The sequence below is a fragment of the Phytophthora parasitica genome (genome assembly GCF_000247585.1).
Source record: "Phytophthora parasitica INRA-310 unplaced genomic scaffold supercont2.7, whole genome shotgun sequence".
NCBI classification, from domain to species: Eukaryota; Oomycota; class Peronosporomycetes; order Peronosporales; family Peronosporaceae; genus Phytophthora; species Phytophthora nicotianae.
In genome coordinates, this window is record NW_008648993.1 from 1,574,599 (window position 1) to 1,596,730 (window position 22,132).

At 47.4% G+C, this 22,132-nt stretch overlaps 6 protein-coding genes across 15 annotated transcripts; 4 read left to right on the top strand and 2 right to left on the bottom strand.

The window, feature by feature from the left end:
- Positions 1–674: 674 nt before the first annotated feature.
- On the bottom strand, positions 675–2,560 carry PPTG_05533 (hypothetical protein). Its single transcript, XM_008899112.1, has 5 exons — positions 2,114–2,560; positions 1,776–2,051; positions 1,636–1,699; positions 1,370–1,572; positions 675–1,301 (listed from the first exon to the last, which is right to left on the bottom strand). The coding sequence occupies exons 1-5, from the start codon at positions 2,467–2,469 to the stop codon at positions 734–736; spliced, it is 1,467 nt and encodes a 488-aa protein (XP_008897360.1). The 5' UTR covers positions 2,470–2,560; the 3' UTR covers positions 675–733.
- PPTG_05534 (hypothetical protein) lies at positions 2,560–4,279 on the bottom strand. Its single transcript, XM_008899113.1, has 4 exons — positions 3,668–4,279; positions 3,528–3,591; positions 3,255–3,457; positions 2,560–3,188 (listed from the first exon to the last, which is right to left on the bottom strand). Exons 1-4 carry the CDS (start codon positions 4,147–4,149, stop codon positions 2,645–2,647), a joined length of 1,293 nt encoding a protein of 430 aa, XP_008897361.1. The 5' UTR covers positions 4,150–4,279; the 3' UTR covers positions 2,560–2,644.
- Positions 4,280–5,000: 721 nt separating this feature from the next.
- On the top strand, positions 5,001–7,754 carry PPTG_05535 (hypothetical protein). 8 transcript variants are annotated; one of them, XM_008899115.1, is made up of 8 exons: positions 5,001–5,213; positions 5,281–5,350; positions 5,424–5,455; positions 5,515–5,616; positions 5,703–5,798; positions 5,877–6,652; positions 6,721–6,846; positions 6,972–7,754. In XM_008899115.1, the coding sequence occupies exons 1-8, from the start codon at positions 5,049–5,051 to the stop codon at positions 7,537–7,539; spliced, it is 1,935 nt and encodes a 644-aa protein (XP_008897363.1). In that variant the 5' UTR covers positions 5,001–5,048; the 3' UTR covers positions 7,540–7,754. The 8 variants fall into 8 exon arrangements, with proteins under 8 accessions (XP_008897363.1, XP_008897366.1, XP_008897365.1 ...); XM_008899118.1 differs by having other exon boundaries at positions 5,001–5,350; XM_008899117.1 differs by having other exon boundaries at positions 5,281–5,455.
- Positions 7,755–7,887: 133 nt separating this feature from the next.
- Positions 7,888–10,546, top strand: PPTG_05536 (hypothetical protein). Of its 3 annotated transcripts, XM_008899122.1 has the most exons (5): positions 7,888–8,276; positions 8,344–8,616; positions 8,687–8,750; positions 8,808–9,013; positions 9,077–10,546. In XM_008899122.1, exons 1-5 carry the CDS (start codon positions 7,900–7,902, stop codon positions 9,615–9,617), a joined length of 1,461 nt encoding a protein of 486 aa, XP_008897370.1. In that variant the 5' UTR covers positions 7,888–7,899; the 3' UTR covers positions 9,618–10,546. The 3 variants fall into 3 exon arrangements, with proteins under 3 accessions (XP_008897370.1, XP_008897371.1, XP_008897372.1); XM_008899123.1 differs by having other exon boundaries at positions 7,888–8,616; XM_008899124.1 differs by having other exon boundaries at positions 8,808–10,546.
- A 2,950-nt stretch (positions 10,547–13,496) lies between these two features.
- PPTG_05537 (hypothetical protein) lies at positions 13,497–15,155 on the top strand (the record flags this gene model as incomplete). Its single annotated transcript, XM_008899125.1, has 4 exons — positions 13,497–13,599; positions 13,659–13,795; positions 13,862–14,536; positions 15,060–15,155. The coding sequence occupies 4 exons, from the start codon at positions 13,497–13,499 to the stop codon at positions 15,153–15,155; spliced, it is 1,011 nt and encodes a 336-aa protein (XP_008897373.1).
- A 1,176-nt stretch (positions 15,156–16,331) lies between these two features.
- PPTG_05538 (hypothetical protein) lies at positions 16,332–21,905 on the top strand (the record flags this gene model as incomplete). The annotated part of the gene is made up of 1 exon (XM_008899126.1): positions 16,332–21,905. One exon carries the CDS (start codon positions 16,332–16,334, stop codon positions 21,903–21,905), a length of 5,574 nt encoding a protein of 1,857 aa, XP_008897374.1.
- Positions 21,906–22,132: the final 227 nt, after the last annotated feature.

Consider the following 22,132-nt stretch of genomic DNA (forward strand, 5'->3'; position numbering starts at 1 on the left):
GCATGGACGATTTGCTGGAGTTCTCCGAGCGCGGAGATCCTAACAATGACAATACGTGCTCAAGTGATGACGACTAAGTTAGTGTTGTGAGAAATGCGTGTTTATTTGGAGTTCAAGTTTGGTGGTACTTAAGAGCAAGAGTCATTCATGGTCGATGTCCTCCTGATTTGGAATGGCGGCCAACACGGACGAGACCTCCGTACTATCTGGTTGTATAACTACGTCCTCGCCCATGGCCTCGATAACATCCAAATGGTTCTCCAGCATTTGATTCATGGAAACGATGGCAGTCGGCCCCCCTTCATAGTCATAACGTGTCGCTTGTCGGCGACACGTTATGACTATGAAGGGGGCCATCGTGACGAATGGTTGTGCTTTTGCCGCCAACAATTTTTTGATATTCTAATTGAAAAGGCAAAGAAAAATATTTACAATTGCAGAAAATACTTTCTTAAACAGAAAATCACAAAACTGAAGTAAACTATTTTTAAAATAAAAATGACTTATTTTTAAGAAAACGTAAGTTTTAAAATTTTACGAAACCATTATTCAGTTATAAAAAAGCAATAAGGGAAACTTACTGAAAACTATGTTTTTAATACTTAGCTGAAAAAGCTAATGTGACATAAAAAAACAACCAAAAACTCCAAAACCCCTTTTTTTGACTCGAATAGTTTAAAAAAAAAGTGAATGGACAAATTATCCTTTAATTCTAGGCGAGCTGTCAATGTGTTTACTGTTTGGGGTTTTTCTTGCCCCTCTTCGGAAAGGAACAATCGGTCTTGAAGTTGTAGTCGTTGAGGTAGTAGCTCCAGAGTTTCTCGACTTTGGACAACTCGCAGTACATCTCACCATCGCACCCGGGTAAGGGTGCCTCGACTTCTTGAATCCACACCGACACGTAGTATTTCTGGTCCTTTCCTCGATATAGACGGAAGTCGATGTTGGAGGCGGTAGGAGAGAGCACAGAAGTACGGAAGCCTCGGGAGTTGATTTGATCGTCCGTCCACGATGCGAGGAGCTTGGTGCGATCACCATAGCCAAGAAGTGTCATTAGGGGCAGCGTCGTCTCCGCGTGACCAAAGCGTAGGTTGCCGACCACCTCGGTCTCACCAGATATGAACATTTTCATAAATTTGTGGATGTCTTGAAGCAAGACGGCGGCCATTTCGTAATTGATCTTGTAACCCGCACCCTGTTCGTAGAAAGCTTCGAGGTCCTCAGCGTAGTCAAGGCGGTTCAAGAACGCTTCATCCATGAGAGAGCACCAGTGACTTGTGATACCATACATGATGTCAAATCTAAAAATCAAGAAATATGTCAGCTCACAGATCCACAAATTAGGACAATGGGAATCAAGATTCCTTACGCGCAAGCTGCAAAGGCGGCACGGACATCCGTGACGCTGAGGTTCGCACTGTCAGGCAGGTTTAGCTGCGATTTGAGATCAGCAATGCTCGCATTCATTTGACTCGAACTCCCGTAGGCTTTGAGTTCAGCGGAGGCGTTCGGATTGTGCTTCACCTCTGCAAGGTACCGGTCGCAAATGTCGTAGAAGCGAAGAAGCGGGTCCTGAACACAGAATGCCCGTCAACTAGGTTGAAATCATTCGGTAAAATATGCTCTTGAACGTACCTTTCCCTTGGCGTACTCAATGTACTTAACGTGGTTTGGGTTATCGAAGAATGTGCTTGCAAACCTGTCAGGATGCACAACAACGACGACACCGCACTTATCACCATGCCCATAACTTTAAAACAACCGAAGAAACGTACGCTTTCGCACTATCACCCGTGCGTTCCTTAAACGTGTGTGCTAGGATGAACTGCTTGTTGTCGAATTTTGTTGGAATTGCGAAGCCCACGGAATCCCGAGTTCGTCTTCCCAACGCTGCGAGCTCATCATAGCCAGTGGATGACAAGGCACCGGCAACTGACATGTTATAAGGCAGTGAATACTCCTTCAACCACTCTGGGAGGACGCTCGAGTAATTCGCCTGCAGCCTATACAGCAGCTCCGCGATCTCTCGCATCGTATTGTCCATTGGAAATCTACAACAGTAAAAATTGCTTCAGTTACGAGAAAACCACATAAAAACATCGAAAAGAAATACCTGCTTCCATGACGACTCACTTGCTGAATCTGCAGCAACTCAAGGTCTGAGGCCTGAACTCCTGTCACACGTACATTATTCTGCACAAGAGCCATCTGGGCACTACGCTGGTCCCAGTACATCGTCATGGTCCCAAACGAGAGGGGGTTTGTGAAACTGGAATCAGCAGCATTCAGGATGTCGTCCTCAGCCATGATGCCATTATCGTCTTCAATGCCACTCGTGACAGCCAACAAGAAAATAGAGAGAAGGGACGTAACAGCGAGAAATCGCACTATGTTCTTAACTGGCAAAGCCTCGGGAGGCGGCACGTTGGGCGGGTCTTCCCTTTCGAGCGCCTCGAAGCCCTTTGCCATCTCCAACCTTGTTACTCCTCCGCTCCCAAACTCAAAGTGGTTTGGTTGTCATGCTGCTATCGATAGACTCGCTGCCTTGCGTTCTTATCGGTCGTTTTCAAATATTTTTAAATGCAACATTTATTTTTAGCAGACAAACTATCACATCAATTTCGGTGCCAACTTGTGTATCTATCTACAAAGCACACTCGATCTCGAAGTTGTAGTCGTTCAGGTAGTAGCTCCAGATCTTCTCCACCAGTGAGAATTCGCAATAAATCGCACCGTCACATCCTGGTAGTGGGGCTTCCACTTCCTGGACCCACACCGATACGTAGTACTTTTGGTCCGATTTGCTGCGGTACAGACGGAAATCAATATTAGAAGCCATTGGAGCAAGTGATGATGAACGGAAGCCTCTCGAGTCAATCTGCGCGTCAGTCCACGACGCTTGGAGCTTTGTGCGATCTCCGTAACCGAGTAGTGTCATGAGTGGCAGAGTGGTTTCAGCATGTGCGAAGCGTAAATTAGCAACGGTTGTAACGTCACCAGTAGTGAAGTTTTTCATGTAGGCGTAAATGTTTTGAAGAAGCACGGCGGAGATTTCGTAGTTGATCTTGTACCCAGGACCTTGCTCATAGAAAGTTTCCAGTTCGTCGGAGTACTCCAGGTGGTTCAAGAAGGCTTGATCGACGAGGGAGCACCATTGGCTGGTGACGTTGTAGAGCATGGCGTCGAAGCTGTAAGGCGAAATTTATTAACACTCGCTGACTCAGAGAAATATTCAAATGAGAAGTGCAACGTACGCGCAAGCAGAGAAAACAGATGCCGCATCAGTGGCGCTCAGGTCAGCGTCACTAGGTAGACTCAACTGGGACTTCAAGAATGCAATGCTCTCGTTCATCTTGACAGAAGTTTGGAATGCACCAAATTCCGTGAGAGCACTTGCGTTGTCCAGGACTTCGGCGTTGTACCGTTCACACTCGTCGAAGAAGCGAAGCAGTGGATCCTGTAAACAGGAACAAAGGGGGGTGTTAGTGGTCAGACTATATAGCTGCAATACTGATGAACGAACATACACTTCCGTCGGGATACTCGATGTACTCCACGTCGTCTGGGTTGCTGAAAAATGTGCTGGCAAACCTATTGAAGCAACGCGTCAAGAAATATGTGAACACAAAAGTGTTCATGTGAAGTCTGCAGAAGAGAAAATGCGTACGCCTTAGCGCTGTCAGCAGTGCGCGCTGATGAAGTGTGTGCGATCTTGAACAGACTGGCATTGTAGGTCACTGGAATAGAATCCATGACCGAGTTTCGAGAACGCGATCCGTGCCCTGCTAGCTCTGCGAAACCAACAGGTGCTAGCTCGCCTGCATTCGTCTGGGTGTACGGCAGCGAGTAATTCTTGAGCCAGTCTGGGATAAGGCTCAAATAGTTCGTCTGGAGTTTGCTCAACAGATCGGCGATTTCTCCCATGTTACCCTTGCTGGGGAATCTACTTCCGTGACGGTTAACCTGCTGGAGCTGTACCAGCTCCAGCTCCGATCTCTGGATTACTGACTCTGATTGCAACGCCGAAGGGAGTGCCGACTCGCGTTGGTCCCAATACTTGGTTTTGGTCGCGAACGACTGCAGGCTGAAGTTACTTCCTGTCGTAACACTGGGTAGAAGGATGAAGAGGATCACGAACTTGTTCCACATCGTGTCTTCCGTGATGAATTTGCCGATGACGGATCAAATTTTGAAGTGAGCTCTAGACTTCGCTAGTGCGAGTAAAATAGAAATGAATGTCCATGGTTTGATGCTGCCCCATTGAATGATACTCTGGGCCCTTTCTCCGAATGACGTGAAAAATCTCACGTCACGGATTGAATGGACGATCTTCGACCGGTGAGATGTTGAGCCGGGGAGCATGGATTCCAGTCGCTCAATTTTACCAATCGAAGCCTCGCGCTTGCTCGTGGACATGTGCCTTTCACTATCTAGCAGCTCAAATACTTATTCCGAACGATTACGCGAGCACCACCAGTTTCATAGGCGAATCTCGCCAAGATTCGATGACAACCTCCGGCCTAGATGCTCTGAGGATAAAATGTAAGTTGGATGAGGTTGTTTACTTTAGCGAATTTATGGATACCCTAGACAACCAATTTATGGTTAGCCAGCAAAAGCGAACTTAATGGGTACCCTAGACACCAAAAGCGAATTTATTGTACCTTAGAAACGAGTGTTCGGTTCTACGGTGGAACTTCCACCGTATCCTGTCAAGAGCCATCACCCCTGATGCATGGACAAGTGATAAAACCAACGCTACATGCCCTCGATGATGCAATCAAGAGCTCTGTAGACAATAAATAAGGCCATTTATTTACCTGTTAGTGGATACATGCTTAGCTTCAATCTCACAACTTTTACGTGAAGCAAATGTGATCTTAGATTCTTAATACCAGCCGGCTTTGCGGAGTTTTTTTTTCTTAAGTAAACTTAGTGAGCTTCACATCATATTCGTGGTCATTTACTTAAATAAACGTGCTGCACACTAAATTTTGTTTTCAAGATCTGGCTGGCCAGTAGAAAAGTCTACGGAGCTGATCGGCAGCATGGGGGGCCACGAGCACCACCGCGAGGGCCACAAGAGCTCGCGCTCGGGCGTGTGGGAAGGCTCCGAGAAGCTTAAGAAGGCGCTGGAGGGTTTAGCCACTGCCAAGGGTGTATCACAGAGTCGCATCGGCGCAGTCGCTAAGCTGGCGTCGCATTACTCAAAGGTGCGGACGGCTGGGAGCAGCATGGAGTGAGATGTTTTGGTCTGAGTTCGTTTTTATATGCTGATAGTTCTACAAACATGTGGTGCACGATATCGAAGTGTTTTTGTGGAAGGCTGAGGTCGAGCACCGACTAGCCGGTGAGGCTTTATATTTTGTTATTGATATGGATACCCGTTCTTATAATATTTATTATTGTTATGATTATCACAGGACTTTATGCAATTGACGCCATCATCCGACAGGTAATATTATTATTTTATTACTGTTTAAGTCTTGGTACTGATCGTGCGTGTTGCTGCAGTCTCATACCAAGAATGGCTCGAAGGACACGTACGTTAAGCGCTTTTCTATCCGGATGGCAGACACAATTGCGGCGGTTAAAAAAGTCCCTGAACAGTTCCAGGTTTGAGAGAGTGAAAATGATGCTGAAAGGGATGAGTTCACGTGATGTAACTTGTTTTTTTTTTTACTCTTGTTTGTGGTTTACAGCCCAAGGTTCGGCACGTGATTGAGGAGTGGCAGAAGCGCGGAATTTACACGTCCAAGCAGATTGAAGATCTCGGTGGACACGAATATATGCTCCAGGTAAAGAGTGGCCGCATTTGCTGCTAATTTGCCCCTGTTTAGAGTCTGGAGCTGATCTATTAATTTTTATATTTGCAGGAGGACCGAACGGGGAATGTCACGCCTCGTGCGTCGCCAGGAAAGTTGGCGTCATTACTTTCTATTATCAAGCAGAAGAAGGAGGAGAAAGACCACGCCAGTGATCAACACGGACGGCCACCTTATGACGACAGAGAAAGACACCAGAGAGCCGACTCTGGGGCGTACAGCCATCACAGTTATGACGAGCGGCGAGGAAATGACCAGCGCCCCGACCGCAGAGATGTCGGTGGCATTATGGGCGATGCACCCGGTATTCCAGTCGGGAGTCGCATGCGGAGAGACCCAGACGACCGCCCTGGGGCCTTGAATGATCGTGACCCAAAGAAGGCTCGCGGGTCCCGATGGGGGCCATCTAAGTCGGACAACGTGTCCTCAAACGATAGACCATCCCCAATAATTACGTCATTCGACAGAGACGGAGCTTATCGTCAAGATAATGGCAGATCTGGTTACGGTTCCCCTCCGGGATCATCTCGTCAGACGTCAATATTGCAATCTCCTCGTGAGGGCCCACCAAGACACGAAGAGTGGAACCGAAATGCGCCTCCCTCTCGTGGTTCAGGCGCTGGCTGGCCGCGTGAAAATGTGCGATCTCCGCAGTCTGGAGGTCTAGGTAGACAGAATGTGAGCCCTTACGAACAGGGTGGCATGCAACGATCCCCATTTTCTGGGTCGGATGACCGACGGAGTCCTGGCAATCGCATCCCCGGAACGTCTGGAGAGCTTTGCCGCAACTTTCTAGCTGGCCGATGCACGTTTGGCGACCGTTGCTGGTACGATGATCATTTTAAGTTGATAGTTCGAAATAGGTACTAATTACTCGTATTTGTGTTTTGATTAGGCACATGCACGATCCACGATCTGCTTCTTCTGGTGGGGGTCGCTCCGAAATGGCTGAACTTAAGCGCAAAACTGTGCTGTGTAACAACTACCCACTGGGCATGTGTCGCTTTGGAGATAAATGCAGGTACTATTCGATCAGTAGTATTGACATGGTCACTATATTGGCTTGTATTTTTTCTTCAATGGACCATTTTCTGATGATGGACTCCCTTTGCGGGCCCTGTTGTTTTGCATGCATCTCTCTATCAGTTTTGCTCATGGTGAAGAAGAGCTGGACAAGTCTGCACGATATCCGCCAAGACCCCCTGCCCACGGCGACCAAAGTGGAGGTCGCTGGCAACCGTCGCCGAGTCAAGGCATGGAGCAACCCCGCGTCTCGCCTTCTGCTAATGCACCTCCATCTTCTCAAGCTAGATCTTATGGAGCCCCGCAAGTATATAATGAACCACACGGTGATCGCGGCAGTAGAGGAGGTGATTCATCTGTGTCTTATGCTAATGCCGCTGCGCCATCACCAAATGGGCGCCGGCTGCTGCCCGATCACCAAACCGTCTCAGGGCCACCCCCACAAGTTTATCAGGGCACTTACGCCTCGGCTCCGTCTCCTTACGGTGCCGGTGGTGGCTCGACGTATGCACCTCCAGGTCAAGATCGCAGCCACGTCCCAGGCAATGTCCCCGTTTTACCATCCCCTGCTAGTCAATCATATGGGGACCGGGCTGCTGTGCCGACTGGCAGCACCAAGGTCCTTGCGGACGACGATGAAGGCGATACCGCCGAACCGGAGTTTACTCTGGAGTACGATGACGAAGACTAAAATGGAGATAATTGACCAGAGCCATTTATCAAATCACTTTGTGACCTCGGATGTATTCCAAGCAGAGGTCCAGGCTGGAAGGTACCTAGTCCAAGAACTGGCCAACAAATACGAGTGGTCACATATATCGATGCATTAACTTTTGAGGCGTAGGTAACGTAAGAAGTTTGAGTAATTTCAATACTTGATTTGCATTACCTTGCCGTGCCGTGTCCACAATGTATCTCTTCAAAGCCGACATTTTATTCGTTGACAAGTTGGTCGTTTCATTGTTCATGACCAACTTCAGATGTAGCCATTTCTTCGACAGCGAAATCTGATTGGCTAACTCGTTTTATAAAATCTTCTTGCGATCTGATAATGACAACTATGAGGAGCACACCATCGTCTGCCTCGGGTTCCTTGCCTCCACGTATAAGGAATTGCGTCCTCCAAGCCTTTGCATTATGTTCGCTCGTCTTCATCGTAGTGGCAACGCAAATTCCCAGCTCCTTCCTATTGGACACACCAAGTATTTTTCGATTCTCAAAACGTTCCACGACAGATAAGTTCGAGCACATGTTCGCCACGAAAACCAAATACTGGGACCAACGCGAAGGCATGAATATCAACAATGATCCAGCAGTAGAGGGGGCCATATTGACGTTTCCTGGACTTGCTGATATGAACGACCAAACTCCACATCAATCCAAATTGGAGCTCATTCAGACGCAACTCGTGGTGCGCCATGGAATAAGGTAGGGGATATTTTTATGGGGTGAAATACAACTTTACAGAATGTGGTGCTAAAGAATCCGGTGTCAGATACCCAACTGGGGGCAACATAAAAGAGATAAATAATCTCTTGGAGAAACTAAAACCTTATCAAGATTCGCTGCCGACCTGGATGAAGAACTACGCGCTGCCGTACAATATGAGCGTGGCGGGAGAGCTTGCGGTGGCGGGGAAGCACGAAATCTCAAAGCTTGGCACTCGTGCTCGGTCGAAAAGTGGACATGAAAAACCGGTGATATACTTGAAGGAGAAGTACCGCATCACGCACACACACATTACCAGGACTCGAGATTCCGCTATCGCGTATGTTTATCAGTCCTAATGTGGAAGCAGCTCTTAGGTTTATAGTAGCTTCTTACAGTTTTCCCTTTAGATTTGTAGGCTCGTTCTTTGAGAATCCAGAGGACGTGGAGTACATTGAGTACCCGAAGGACAAGGTAGGATCAGTGTCGATCATGAATGACTAGCTCTGTATTAATCGTTCGATGAAACAGGACGTTCTACTGCGGTTCTTTGATCAATGTGCGCGATACCAGCGTGAGGTGAAGAAGAATCAGACAGCACAACTACAACTACATGATTTTCAAAAATCAAGCGTCTTGGCTAAGATTGCGCTATGGCTAAAGTATTCTCTTGGATTAATGCAAGAAAGCATCGAATTCTCATCTAACGATCTGATGGCAGTGCAATCTGCTTGCGCGTAAGTAGACGTCTCTTGTTTTGGGTGATCGTAGAAGACTTAACTCGTTCGCTGTGTGTTCAGGTTTGATATCGCACTTTATCATCATAAACACCATTGGTGTTCGTTGATGTCGATGACTTTCATCCATTCGTTGGACTATCTGGACGACCTTGAGCAGTTCTATTGGATTGGCGGTGGGTACAAGATCAACTATGAAATGGCTGCGGTTCTTCTACGTGAACTTTTCAGTACAATGAAGGGGAGAGTAAACGGCAGTAACACTCTAGTGGGCAATCTCTTCTTCGCACACGCTGAGACGACACTCCCATTGATGACGTTAATGGGGTACGGAGATCGTTCCCTTCTGCTGGCAAATTCCACGGATACCGAGATCAAAACTCGGGGCTTTCGGACATCAATTCTCTCTCCGTTTGCAGCTAACATCGAATTCCGCTTGTTCAAGAGGAAATCAAGTGTCCAAGAATTTTACGTTCAAATTCTCGTAAATGAGAGAAAAGCCAAAATTCCAGGTTGCGGACACGTCTTCTGCAAGTTGTCGGAGCTGGAAAAGCAGTGGGATTACTACTTGAACACATACGATTTCCAAAAGGACTGTGTCTAAAGCTGCACAAACCTGGATTTAGATGTGACCATTTCGGATTCTTTTTCGACTCTTCAACGTGATCGCGCGAATGGACTCGCAATCCCCTGACACTGGTTCAGCTCCACCACCGCCGAATAACTCTACGACTGAAGAAACAACTACCGTTCAAGGAGACAAGCAGACACGCGAGGTTACAGAAGTTTTAGCTGTTACATTTTATGTTTACTGTGTCGGTGATCTCATGTGAAAAAGTGATTATTGGTTGTAGGATGAAATTGCAAAAGTTATGACGCCTGATGCAGAATCTTCTGTTGTTTGTGAGAGTAACACCACAGGCACGCTTCTGCCCATTCCTCTCGGCAGCTTGATGGAGCTTACGTTGGATTACATTTGTGCAAATTCGGTCGCAGAGGTGGAACATCTGAAGGAGCTCGCAGTCGCCAGACAAGTGAGCGTTCGAGGTCGACTTCACCTTAGCGGCGGAATATCTCAACGTTCAGTTGCCAGCGCTAGCATTTACGCAGACACAAAACACTGCGATGGTCGGACATGCTTTCGCTTGCAAACCGACAAAGGCGACCCAGTTATACTCCGATTCGAGCTAAGTCCTGACGTTGCGACAGATTCGTTGCCTCAGCTTTCTCTTGAAATTCACTCGAGAAGATCACAAAAAAGAAAATTGTCGCTATTTGTAGCGTTACAATGCTTGCTGAAAAAGCTAACGATTGGTATCGAGTACCAGTCCAGTTTGCAACTTCTCGATGAACAAGATCAGTTTTGTGGGCGTCTTAACACAAAATTTCGAGGTGGATTGGTAACAGATTTGGAGCATAATGATCAGGCGTGGACGACGATGGTGCACCAGCCAGAGGCCTGCATTTTAACAGTACAAGTTACCGACCTACAGGCTTCTGGAAATGAATGTAAAGATTCTCGTTGTTTGGCACGAATCTGGTCAAGTATGGCAGGAAAAATGCGAGGTCAAACGATATCGCCATTAATGTGGAAATACGAAGCTACCACCGAGAACAGTGAAGCCAAAGCTGTGTCACTACAAGTGACTGATGCAGCTATGGAGATTTTCTTTGTTGGAATTTATCGATACAGCACGCACGAAAGGAATGAATTGATAGGACTCGGCAGTTTTTGTATTCACTCACTGAAACTTTCAACAGAGGACAATTTGCACGTGGAGCAGCTCGTTCGTTTGCACAAGGAATCTTTGGGTAAGGAAAGCGAATGTGGATCAGTGCTGTTTTCGCTCCAGATATCTCGTGTATCTCAATACAACAATGTTAAGATTACCTCGCTTGCAGCCACTGCACTGGGGAACATAGCATTCCCAGTGCAGAATACTGAGATGAAATGTCGATTTGATTTTGATATTTTAGAAGTACAGGCGCTACCATCAAATATTTCAGAAGGAGATAGTATTTCTATTCGATTTCAAATTGTTCAAAGCAATTGGAAAACTGAGCTACCCCCTGCTAAGGTTGTTCTGAGCGGTAGTGACGGCAAAATGCTTTCCAATGTGGGTGAGAATGCTAGCACTACTATACGCTGGGCGCCGAAAGATCGATCATTCCCTGTACTGGAAATACTAGTGTATGTACAACGTCGACAGCAGAGTCGAAGGACTATGGCGTCCAGAGCTTCACTCGCATCCACTTCGCAGAAACGTAGGCAAATATCGAAAGGGATGCAACGGACGAAAGAAGATGTAGCGCCAGCATTGATAGCGACTGGCAGTCTTACCCTCAGCCCATTCTTCGCACAGCAAAACGTATCAGTCCTGGCAAATTTACGATTAGATGTGGAGAATGATCCTGCATGTGAAAAATGTAAAAAGGTATCAGTGCTTTCAAGAATACGAGCTTCTTCGCTAGGGAATGGTTCCAAGTCACCCAACACTCTTGAATCCTTAAATTATGCAACACAGTCAGTCATTGGAGACGTGTGTGTCCATCTTCTACAAGCTTGTGGCAGTGTTTTTAGAAAAGCCGACGCTCTTTCAAGTTATTATGTGTCGATTTCTTGTGGATCTGAGGAAACACTGAGCAGGTTCGTGGCTTGGTGTGTCCAAAGTTAGTCGATAGCGAACGTGTAGTACTAATGCAGTCGGATGTTTTGTATAGTTGCTGCCTGGTAGACGATGACAATACGGTATCATGGAATCAGCAGCTAGCTCTTCCTATTGCGAGTGCTGGTCCACCAGTTATCCATTTAACACTTTATCAACGAGCAGTCGATTCGATCTCACCCCAGCCCGATAATGCAACTCCGCAACGTAGTGATGAAATAGTTGGCTACCTGACGCTTCCTACCTTCCCATCGGTACTCGAAGAAGATCATCTCCTGCAACTCGAAGTCCCCTTTGGAATGCCACCCACCTCAGAGACCGAAAAACATAGTGGTGATCCTCACTACTACAAACGCGGAATGTTGACCTTGGAGATGCAATTTCTGCCCAGTGAACAACCCAAAATCGCCTCATCAATCTCACCTGAAGTTTATGAATTGATGATTCACCGAATTCGTGGAGATCTACAAGACTCAAGTACTACACAGCATTCTTCTGGTCTTGCAAAACACGTATTTATTGATGTGAGTATCATGATCGATCGAGGTGGCTCTGTAGAGGAACTTGCCGTGGGGGCTACAGATGTGATATCCCTCTCACCGTCCGGTCTAACGGAAGTGGGTGTAGCTGTTGATCTCAGCAACCCGATGGTTGCAGCAACTTTATCGACTGGAGTAAATAATATACTTGTCGGAAGAATTCGGGACTTGGCCGGAAACACCTACGGTCGTGTACATTTTCCACTACGAAAAGATTGGAAGAAAAGACTGGTGAACCGAAAGAAGCAGATTTGGTATCCGGTATGCGTTGAGTCAAATAGTTCTGGTGTCAATGCGACGAAAAATGCTGTTTTAATGAGCTTAAAGACTCGTGAACAGAGCGATCAAAGCCCACAATCCAATACGCAGGGCAAAGTTCACGTCAAAATTTGTGAAGCGATGCTGACATCAGGCTTCGAAAACTCAAATTTGCTGACATACGGTGGAGCTAATGTGCAATTGTCGTATACTTCGAAAAATGATTCCACCAGCGAGATTCGATCCCGTACAAGACAATCTACCGTTCAAAGCAGTAGTCAACACTGGTGTTGGGAAAACGAGTGGTTTGTATTTGATCACTCGAATGAATTTCAAGAATTACACTTTTCTTTGCACATTGGAATATCAAGCCATGTCGACCTGCATGGCAGGATAGTTCTCACTTCTATGATCGAAGATGCAACGTTAAGGCGTCTTGATTTATGGTTACCGTTGGAAAATGAGGACAAGACCGCGAGTGCACATCTTCACGCTGTGGTTGTCTACATTCCTACAATTATCGGAACGCTCATTATGGATTTTAGTGAAAGCTCTACATTTACAGATTCTGAACGTATTCTTCACGTGGAGAATACATTTTACAAATGCATATTTCATGATACAAGCCGCAGCACAGCTACAAAGACAGAAGAACACCCTGAGGATGAAATGGGTGGGGGTAGCTATAACCGATTGCGATTCCCACTCGACACACGACTCACTACGATTGCTGAGGTACCAGAACTTGTCATTCATCATATTGGCGTGACGAAAATGCTAGGAGAAATTTGCTTAGGTGTAGCCTATCTGGATCTCCTATCTGTATCGGACGTTTGTTGCTTAATTTCTGGGGCATCTCGTGAAGGGTTTACGTGGTGTACATTTAAGGACCAGAAGGATCGAACAAAGACTACAGGGGTCGCAAAGCTCCGTATAGGATTTGATTTTACACGAAATGTTGCGGAAACACAACCTGCTAAAACAGTGAAAACGCTAGAGAAACGAGTGGCATCTGCGGAGATGTTTACGATATGGAAGAAGCTATTTTATTTATTGGACGAAAACGGCAACGGCTACATCGACCGCAAAGAATTCACGAACGTATTCGTGGATCATCTTGATGGTACAAGTCTCCTCAATAATGTAATCTTATTATTTGTATTCTAACTAGAGGCTGTGTAGATTTGTTGGAAACTTCAGACGGCCAAAAGCTAATGCAATTGTTATTTGGAGTCGACAACAACCAATGCAGCAGCATTTCGCCAACACAAGAGCAAATTGCGGCGGTATTTTCTGTGATGGACACGAATCGTGATAATGTAAGCCATTTCATTTGTTCTTTACCAACCTCTTTTCTTGTTTACAAAATTCTATCATATTGACAGGAAATCGAATGGTCCGAGTATCTACGCTTTCTACAACAGCGACAGCAGCAGCTCTTTACAACAGAGGGAGATGATGAAACTCCTGCGACCGATGTGCTTGAAGTAAAACCGGAACAGAAGCAAGAATTGAGGAAGAAAAACCGTGAAGATACGCGAACATCATCATCCAATCCAGCAAACGAGTCAGATCAAGATGAAATACCACCAGAAGAAACGAGAGATAAGCCAAGAAGCAAGCCGTCAAAACAAGAGCCTGCAGCGTCGAAACGCCCTGTTAAAGTATCGTCAAGTGAAGAAAAGCTATTGAAACTTCAGTACTCAAACCAAGAGCAGAATCGTTTGCAACAGCAAATTACGTCTCTGGAGACAATTCTCGCCATAGAACGTCGGCGATATGCTGAGCTCGCAGCAGATCGCCAGGCGTTAATGCGATCGTATCAGCAGTTGCATCTGAAACACCAGAGCGAAATCATTCAGGAACAAACCAAGACAAAGTGGATGAAACAGACTATTGAGCGCCAGCAACAACAACTGGAAGAACGAGAGAAACTCCGACAGAATCATAATCAAGCGTCGATAGTGTTACAGTCAACATTCCGCTCTCGCCTGGAGCAGAAGCGCTATCAGGGAATTAAACTCCAGCGAGTCAATGCAGCCATCACCATACAGTGTACGGTAAGACGTGTGAAAGCCATGAAACAATTGCGAGTGCTACAAGAAATGAATCGTGTGGCCAAAGAACGTATCCGTGCTGCATCTTTAATGCAGAAATTTATCCTTTACCAGTTGTACCGAAAAGAACGAGCTCTGCTTGTGGAAGCACGAAAAATATCGGCGATGATACTTCAGAAAAATGCTCGCAGAATGATAGCTTGCACTGCTTGGAAGGGCCAAAAACTTGCTGTATTAAGGCTTCAATGTTGGGTCCGGCAGCGATTAGCGATGAAACGTTTTACTCGGCTCCATGATGCAACGTTGGTTGTCAAAAAGGCAGTTGTGGGATGGTATCCGAGATGGAAGTATGCTATGATAAAAGCAAGCACTAGAAAAATACAAAAGTGGTGGAGACGAGCGAGCAGGGAACGATCAGCGTACTTTACGTTGGTTGAGGCTGCGCTTTGCATCCAGTCAGTCTGGAAAAGGAGAAGTGCAAGGAAGTGGTTTGAACGTGAATGGAAGCGACAAGAAAAATATTTAGCGCATCTGGAGGCAGCTATCTGTATTCAAGCTGCGTGGAGACGACAACAGCAGCACACGGTCCGTAAACGAGCGAAAGAAGGGATTCCATGGCTAGATGATGACACTACGGTTGAGGCTTTGCTGTACAATTTGGTGGCTATGGTTGAAGCCGATGTTGTCATTCCTGTTACTATTGAACACATTACTGAAGACACACCTGCGGACGACCAAACCGTTCCTTCGCCAGCAGAGAAGTTAGATACTGATGCTGAAGAGCTCATATGTGGAAAAGAAGATCCGATTGGTCCGACCGAGCTAGAATATATATCCTCTGTTGGTGATGGTGGCGATGGTGGTAATGCAGACGAGATTGAAGCTGTCTTGGATGATCTTGTAACGGTTGTGATCAGAGATAATGAAGACACTGGTGGTGTGAGACGAGAGAGCGACCTATTAACTGCTTGCAATGACAACCTAGCTCAAGTTGAGTGGATTCAAGAGGATGAGGCAGGAGATCAGAGCTGTCCTGGTACTACCTTTGCGGACCAGAAGGTCATATTGAGTAAATCGGAATCTGACGAAGTCGACGTTACAGCAAAGCTGCTTGATGATCCAGAGTACTGCACTATCCAGAGTCTGATAGATGATATGAAAGAATTGGTGGTATTGTCAGCCGTTGCTGAGGAAGCGACACACATGCAGCAAGTTTCGGACTCGACTTTAGACGAAATAGTCGAAAAGGCTGCAGAATTCGAGCCTAGCGAAAACGCTGTAGAACCCTTTGGTGCTCCAGATAACGTTATGCAAGCCGTAGTATCTTCCGAAATCACTCGAGATGATACAAGCGCTACGATGGACCAGTCTCAGCGACCTTTTCCAGAAGATTTTGATGTCGATGTAGCGACTGGTGACTTTACTGTACCGGAGGATAGTGATGACGAAGCAAGCAACCGACACGATAGCGAAGACGGAAGCAGTATCGATTCAACCGACTTGATGATGGAAGCCGACGCAATGACAACCATGCAAGATATCCCCGATAACACAGTACCAAAATCTGCACGGCATACTCCGAAAGCGACACGTATGGATAGTTCAATCCTACTCGCAGACTTGGACCAACTCAACGCACGCGAGGATACCAGCACACCTGAAGCGAATTAGGATCCTGAAAAAAAGTAAAATTAAATTGTACTTCGTACGTTTCTTAAACAAAATCGAGACGGTGACTGTTCATAAAGCTACTTGGGCGAGATTTCGATCGGTAGAAGGCCATTTGACTCAGTGGGCAATGTCTGTGGACGCTACAGTTCGCCACGTCTTCGGCTACGACGGTTGTGCCGGTGATTCGCCACCTCTGCAACTTGCAGACGAAACCACGTTAGTGTATGTGAGTGGCCACACGCTGCACTTCACGTCCACAACGAGTCCTAGCCAGCATTTCCTGCTTCGCTCTCAGCCTCGAAAACTCGTGGCTTTCGACTTTAATTGGAAAACTTCAACATTCGCCATTGCAGCGCGGGAGCCAGAAGCAGCCATTTCGTTGTATTCGTACCCGGACAAGAAGCTTAAGGACCAGCTAAAAAGTACTGTCGATCAAGTTCTTGAGTATTCTTTAGTAAAGTTCTCTCGCTGTGGTCGTCGACTACTGAGTATTCGTCCCGCTCCACCGGAAGGTACCGAAGCCAGAGATCCCGTACTTTGTGTATGGGATGTGGAAACTTTAACACCAGTGCCGGGGTGCGAACATTCGCGTATATCCGGACCAGCACGCTTCGCTTCTTTCGATCCTGGTAACATTAACCAGTTCATTGTCGGCGGTGACAACGGACTTCAGATCTGGAAAGTATATGCTGGTAAAACTGCAGCGTCAAGTTTATTGAGACCGGAGACGGTGACGCTACCAGCTCCGCTTAAAGATGACGGTGAACAGCCTACCGACGTCGAGCTGGAAGAGAAGCGCACGCAGTTCAGCTGTCACGCTTGGCTCCCTCGTAGTCGGTTTCTGGTTGCCAATTTGGCAGGAAATTTGCTTCTCGTGAATGCTATTGATGCCAAGGTGTTGCAACATATCAAGACAGCTACTCGACCGGATCGATGCTACATAGCAGGCATTGTGGCGACAGCGGAGACGGTTGTGGTGGCCTATTCCGACGGGGCATTAGCGTGGCTCCAAATGGACAATTGGGAGTTGTTAACCACTGGAATGCTTCCTGGAGGTCTAACCGGTTCGATTGTGACGGTCATGACACCGACGCCAACATACGCGAAAGCCTATGTGGGTACTCGCAATGGTAAAATCTTCGAGATTCATACGAGTGTTTTGCAAGACGACGAGGAAGATGTTGAGAATGAAGACGAAGAAACCAACACACAACGATCTGCTCAATCCAGTCGTCGGAACGACGAATCATCTCTAGTAGTTCCGTGTGCGAGTTTCCCGACCGGACCAGCATGTGATAGTACCGTATTCACTCCGTTTGGAGGCACCTTCTCGGCGGACGCATTGATAGCAACAGGAGGCATGAACGGCTACGTTGCACTCTGGGGTCTTCGAGACTGTCGCCAAGCTGCAGAAATCAACATCGCTGCACTGTTTTCACAAGATCCAGCAACAATTGGAGCTCCAAGCGATTCAAACTCTCGACCAGGAACCAGTACGACGGATCTCAATACCGAATCAACTACAACTCCCTCTCCTGTGATCATTACCGCATTGGCATCACGACCAGGAGATCCCATAGTGATGATCGGCGATCATCAAGGAAGACTGCGATCGCTCTGTATTGCAAAACTCGTCGGTGGAGGAGACAAAATTGAAGTTTTCCCGCAACACTCGATGCAGGTGCTGCCTGTTGATGCCCCACTTGACCTTCTAGCAATGCACCCGACACACCCAATACTCCTGGTGGCATCTACCCATAGTGGACAAGTCTTTTTGTTGTCCATGGATCACGAAAAGCGGTTCCCAGTACAGGCGTTTTTCACGCTGCGAGAGCCAAACGAACGTATCGTGGATATCCAATGGAATTCCACGGGTACTAGCAGTAGTTCCCTCACACTCACATGTTTCTCGTCACGTGGGTTATTCTACAGTGTACGATATCAAGCTCCACCTCAAGAGGATATCTCGGTGGGTAGTGGTGCATCCGGTCGTCGCGATGTGTCTCCAAGAGGAGCTCTGCAGATTATCCCCAAAGTTATCGCTTTTGGTGAAGCGGTTCTTCCGATGTGCGCTCGTTTGCGTTTCCTGGCTGGTCCTTCGAGTAGTATGATGATCGCAACTTCACCAGATCGTCCAGAGCTGACGCTCTTGAAATACCGAGACGTACTACATGAATCCACGGACGAGATCGGTATTCTATCCAAAGTTCTGATCAAAAGCGCTCACGCTCGTGGGATTTCGGCTGTCACTTTGTTTCCTCGCGTTCTTCAGGGAGACGTGGAGCTTCTTGTTACCGGCGGAATGGACGGTGCAGTCACGCTTTGGATGCTCGCAGCAGTGAATGCTCGGTACCAATCGAAGGTTTCAGACAGCGACTCTGGTACTTCAGATGAGCTGCAAGAGATGCAAGCTACTAAAAAGCGCACGCTGGTGCTTCACAACGGTCCAGTGACCACTTTACGGTTCGTCCTCACTAAAGGAGGAACTCCTCCTGCTGAAAGTGGCGGCCCAGCAAACATCCAATTGATTTCTACTGGTGTGGACGGTTGTGTCTTCCTCATGGATGTGAGAATGTCAGCTGAGCTGCATGGAGAAGCTATAGGTTTCAGTAGCACGCAGAGCTCTGATCCGACCATGAATCCTCTCTATATGAACGTGGTTTCGACAGTCAAATACGACGATGTTTTCCAACCTGAACGGGAGCAAGAGCGTACGCCGTTCCTAGAGGCTCGAATGCGTGCTGAGACGATGGCAGCTCGAGATCGATTCGATCGTGGCAAGGATGCCACACGTGTCAAACTACGTGAACTTGAAGGAAGGCTTAAAGGTATGCTGAGCGAGAATGAGCAGCTACCAGAGAGCGAACAGCTCGCACGAGACGAATTTGTGCTCAACGTAGCGTGGCGTGACAATCTACTAGCTCAACATGCTGCACGCGCTCAACGTGTGCGAGAAGGGATCGCACGCGACCTCGCACGAATGGCGATTGTTCGCGAGCGAATGAAGCGTGAATTCTGGGATATAGCAGTAGTTCCAGGTGTCCGTCTCAACGCTCTGTCACCTCCTACAACCACTGCAGCTCAGCAACAACAGCAACAGTCCACAACGACACAATCAGCTCCATTTTTTGTTAACAACTTTCCAATGCGACGGCAAACTCCACGTGAGCAAAAGCTCGACAAACAGATCGCTACACTTCGACTAGTCGAATTCTCGCACCATCAACAAGAAGACCATGAGGGGCATTCATCCGATGTTCGTAAGCGATTCCAAGAATCAATTCCGAGTGATCTACAATGGGTTTTAAACACTGGAACACTGCATCCGAAGTTCCAGATAGGGAACACTTCTACTGATGCCGAAGTCTCCGAGTACGCTAAACTACCAAGCTTCCACTTTGTGTATCACCCTGCAGCTGTACGCACACACAAGCAAGCTCGAGTACAAATGTACTTGCTAAGTTGCTACGCACGTGAGCTCCGAAATGTTTTTAACGCCGAATTCCAGGAACTTGTCCGTCAAAAGGAGAATACGATGGAGCAGATTGAGGCCAAGAACGCTCGTATCATGGAGATTACGACCGAGTTAAACGTCGGGAATGCTGGAGATTTGTTTAAACCGCAGTGGGCGCCAGAGGAGAAAGCGGATTCCATCCTCAAGGTTTTACCGGAAGAGATGACGCAAAAGCCATACGAAACCAATGAACGTCGCAAACAGCGCGAGCGAGAGGCTCAAGAAGCAGCTGAAAGGGAGAAAGCTCGTAAGAAAGATGACGTTGGAGGACGCGCTCTAATAGACATGATGGACGGCACACTTGAGGTCAGGAAGGATCCACTAGCAGCTCAGGAATTAGTGAAAGAAGCGTGGATGTTGAGTATCCCACCGGAGGAGATGACAGCGGAGCAAAAGAAGCTCGTAGCTCAGTTTGAAGCTGCCCAGGCCAAGTTTGAAGAAGAGAAAGAGAAATATCGCAAGAGTCTGGACTTGGAACTGCGCAAGACTCGAGGAGAGGTGGCCGATTTGTGTCGTGCATTTGATGAAAAGCTACGAGCCTTACGTGATCGATACATGGCTACACATCGCTCTGTACTCGCTCAAGAACTCTACGAACTTCGATTAGGTGAGGAGCTTATGGCTCGTGAACAACTGGAACTCGAGACAGAACGCCTTGAAGAAGATGTACACAAACTGCAAGACATTGAAGCACAAGCTCAAGCGGAGAGCGACCGCTTTGCAGCGCAGCTAGAAGCCTGTCGAGAAGAGTTACATCGCGCTACTGAAGAAGATAAATTACTCGAAAAGAGTTTCATGCGTGAGCTCGAAGAGATGATTCAGAATAGTGCGAGTGCAGGTGGAGTGTCAGCGAGCACAAGCCAACTGGACTCTCCGGAGTTCACCAAGCATCTCTTAGAGCTTTACCGTAAGCGTAAGCCGGATGACTTTGTGTCAGCTTCTGGTCAAGATACTGCCAAACGTACACCTTCCGCTGGGATAGCAAATCGTTCCAGGGGCAGCGCTAAGCAACGCTTACTGGCTGAGAGTCACAGCGGTGAAGGAGGGTCTTCACGTTCGCTATTAGTGAAGCAGACGTCTAAGAACAATGTCGAGTCTGAAACCAATCTGGATCCGTTCCAGAATCTGGACAGACAACAACGTGGTAATTCGAAACGTGGAAGTTTAACAGGTTTCGAGCCTGGCAGCGAGCAGCTCGTTGTTGCACCGCTGGACTACGTAGCGGATCGTCCAGAAGGTGTCCTAATTGAGGATCGTATCTGGCGAGCCTTGAATGCTCTGCGGGCCAAGAAAATCCTTGCGGAACACGCAGTACGTGAGAAGTCGGAGTTGTTGACGCTCGCCAAGGCTGTAAATGACGAGCTTCGTACCAATCTGTCGGAGTTACAACGACGACGTAGGAAGCACCAACGAGAGCGAGAGGGTTTGACCCAACGCCGCACAACGTTGACTGAGAGTGCTCCTTTGCTTGTACGCATTAAACAGGGCCAAGACGAAACCCCCGTCGGTAGCAGCGGGGATGACGCGCTGCTTGTTGCTCGAACGAGTGTCGAAGCACTGAATGATGTGATTCAACTACACGGCAAAGACCAAGTCGGCATCCTCGGTCGTATCAAAGATTTCCGTAAGAGTATCAACGTTATGGAATGGGAACACGCTTTGCTGGAACTTCAGGCACGCGATATGGACGAACGATACACGGACATCCAATTGTTACGTGTGACTAAGGACTTACAAGAGCTCTTCCATACTGGAGACACATCCCACAAGCAGAAGCGCGAAGCTGCCATGCTCGAGGCTAAATTGGTGCATCTAGGTCGCCACCATCAAACAACGCTGCTTAAGCTGGAGCGAACGGGTTCCCATCTAGAGCGCCAACTGAGAGAACGTGAGCGCGAGAACCAGAATTTCCAGCAACAAGTGGCACAACTTGAGATTCAAGTGCAGATTCGTGAGGATATTCTAGCAAGTCGAACGAGTGCGGCGATGCGTCAGAAAAGAAGTGGAGGTGGTCGGGGCGACGATACGAGACTCAAGGCCATTGCGGTGAGACGTAAATTGGTTGATCTAGCGAAGGCTCAGACGGATGAGATCGAGTATTTGCGTCTGGAGCTCGACAAAATGAGAAGACGTACCTTTCCAAGCTTCGCGCATGCACACGCCCGTGATTACCACGACGTGGACTGAGACCTTGGAACTTAGGCTACGATAGTCTTGTCGACTGTAGCATCGCTCTTTCGTTTTTTTTTTATTTCTTGCAGTTTCGCACGAAAACAATTGCAAAATTAATTACAGGTATTACTAGTATATTCTCTTTATGTGACGGGGTCACACAGCACCTTGTGCAGAGGAAGTTTATTTCCTCTAGAGTATACAAACTCTAAGTGAACGACCGTTCACGTGTCCCTGGTCTG

Bases quoted from the DNA above. Each gene is read 5' to 3' on its own strand.
- PPTG_05533 (XM_008899112.1), bottom strand. From the start codon at position 2,469: ATGGCAAAGGGCTTCGAGGCGCTCGAAAGGGAAGACCCGCCCAACGTG. The intron at 1,573-1,635 runs GTACGTTCAAGA...TTCTGTGTTCAG, and splicing joins TTGAGTACGCCAAGGGAAAG to GACCCGCTTCTTCGCTTCTA. The intron at 1,302-1,369 runs GTAAGGAATCTT...CTTGATTTTTAG, and splicing joins GCCGCCTTTGCAGCTTGCGC to ATTTGACATCATGTATGGTA.
- PPTG_05534 (XM_008899113.1), bottom strand. From the start codon at position 4,149: ATGTGGAACAAGTTCGTGATCCTCTTCATCCTTCTACCCAGTGTTACG. The intron at 3,592-3,667 runs GTACGCATTTTC...TTGCTTCAATAG, and splicing joins ACTGCTGACAGCGCTAAGGC to GTTTGCCAGCACATTTTTCA. The intron at 3,189-3,254 runs GTACGTTGCACT...TTCGCCTTACAG, and splicing joins TCTGTTTTCTCTGCTTGCGC to CTTCGACGCCATGCTCTACA.
- PPTG_05535 (XM_008899114.1), top strand. From the start codon at position 5,049: ATGGGGGGCCACGAGCACCACCGCGAGGGCCACAAGAGCTCGCGCTCG. The intron at 5,214-5,280 runs GTGCGGACGGCT...ATATGCTGATAG, and splicing joins TGGCGTCGCATTACTCAAAG to TTCTACAAACATGTGGTGCA. The intron at 5,617-5,702 runs GTTTGAGAGAGT...TGTGGTTTACAG, and splicing joins AAGTCCCTGAACAGTTCCAG to CCCAAGGTTCGGCACGTGAT.
- PPTG_05536 (XM_008899122.1), top strand. From the start codon at position 7,900: ATGACAACTATGAGGAGCACACCATCGTCTGCCTCGGGTTCCTTGCCT. The intron at 8,617-8,686 runs GTATGTTTATCA...TTTTCCCTTTAG, and splicing joins ACTCGAGATTCCGCTATCGC to ATTTGTAGGCTCGTTCTTTG. The intron at 9,014-9,076 runs GTAAGTAGACGT...CTGTGTGTTCAG, and splicing joins GCAGTGCAATCTGCTTGCGC to GTTTGATATCGCACTTTATC.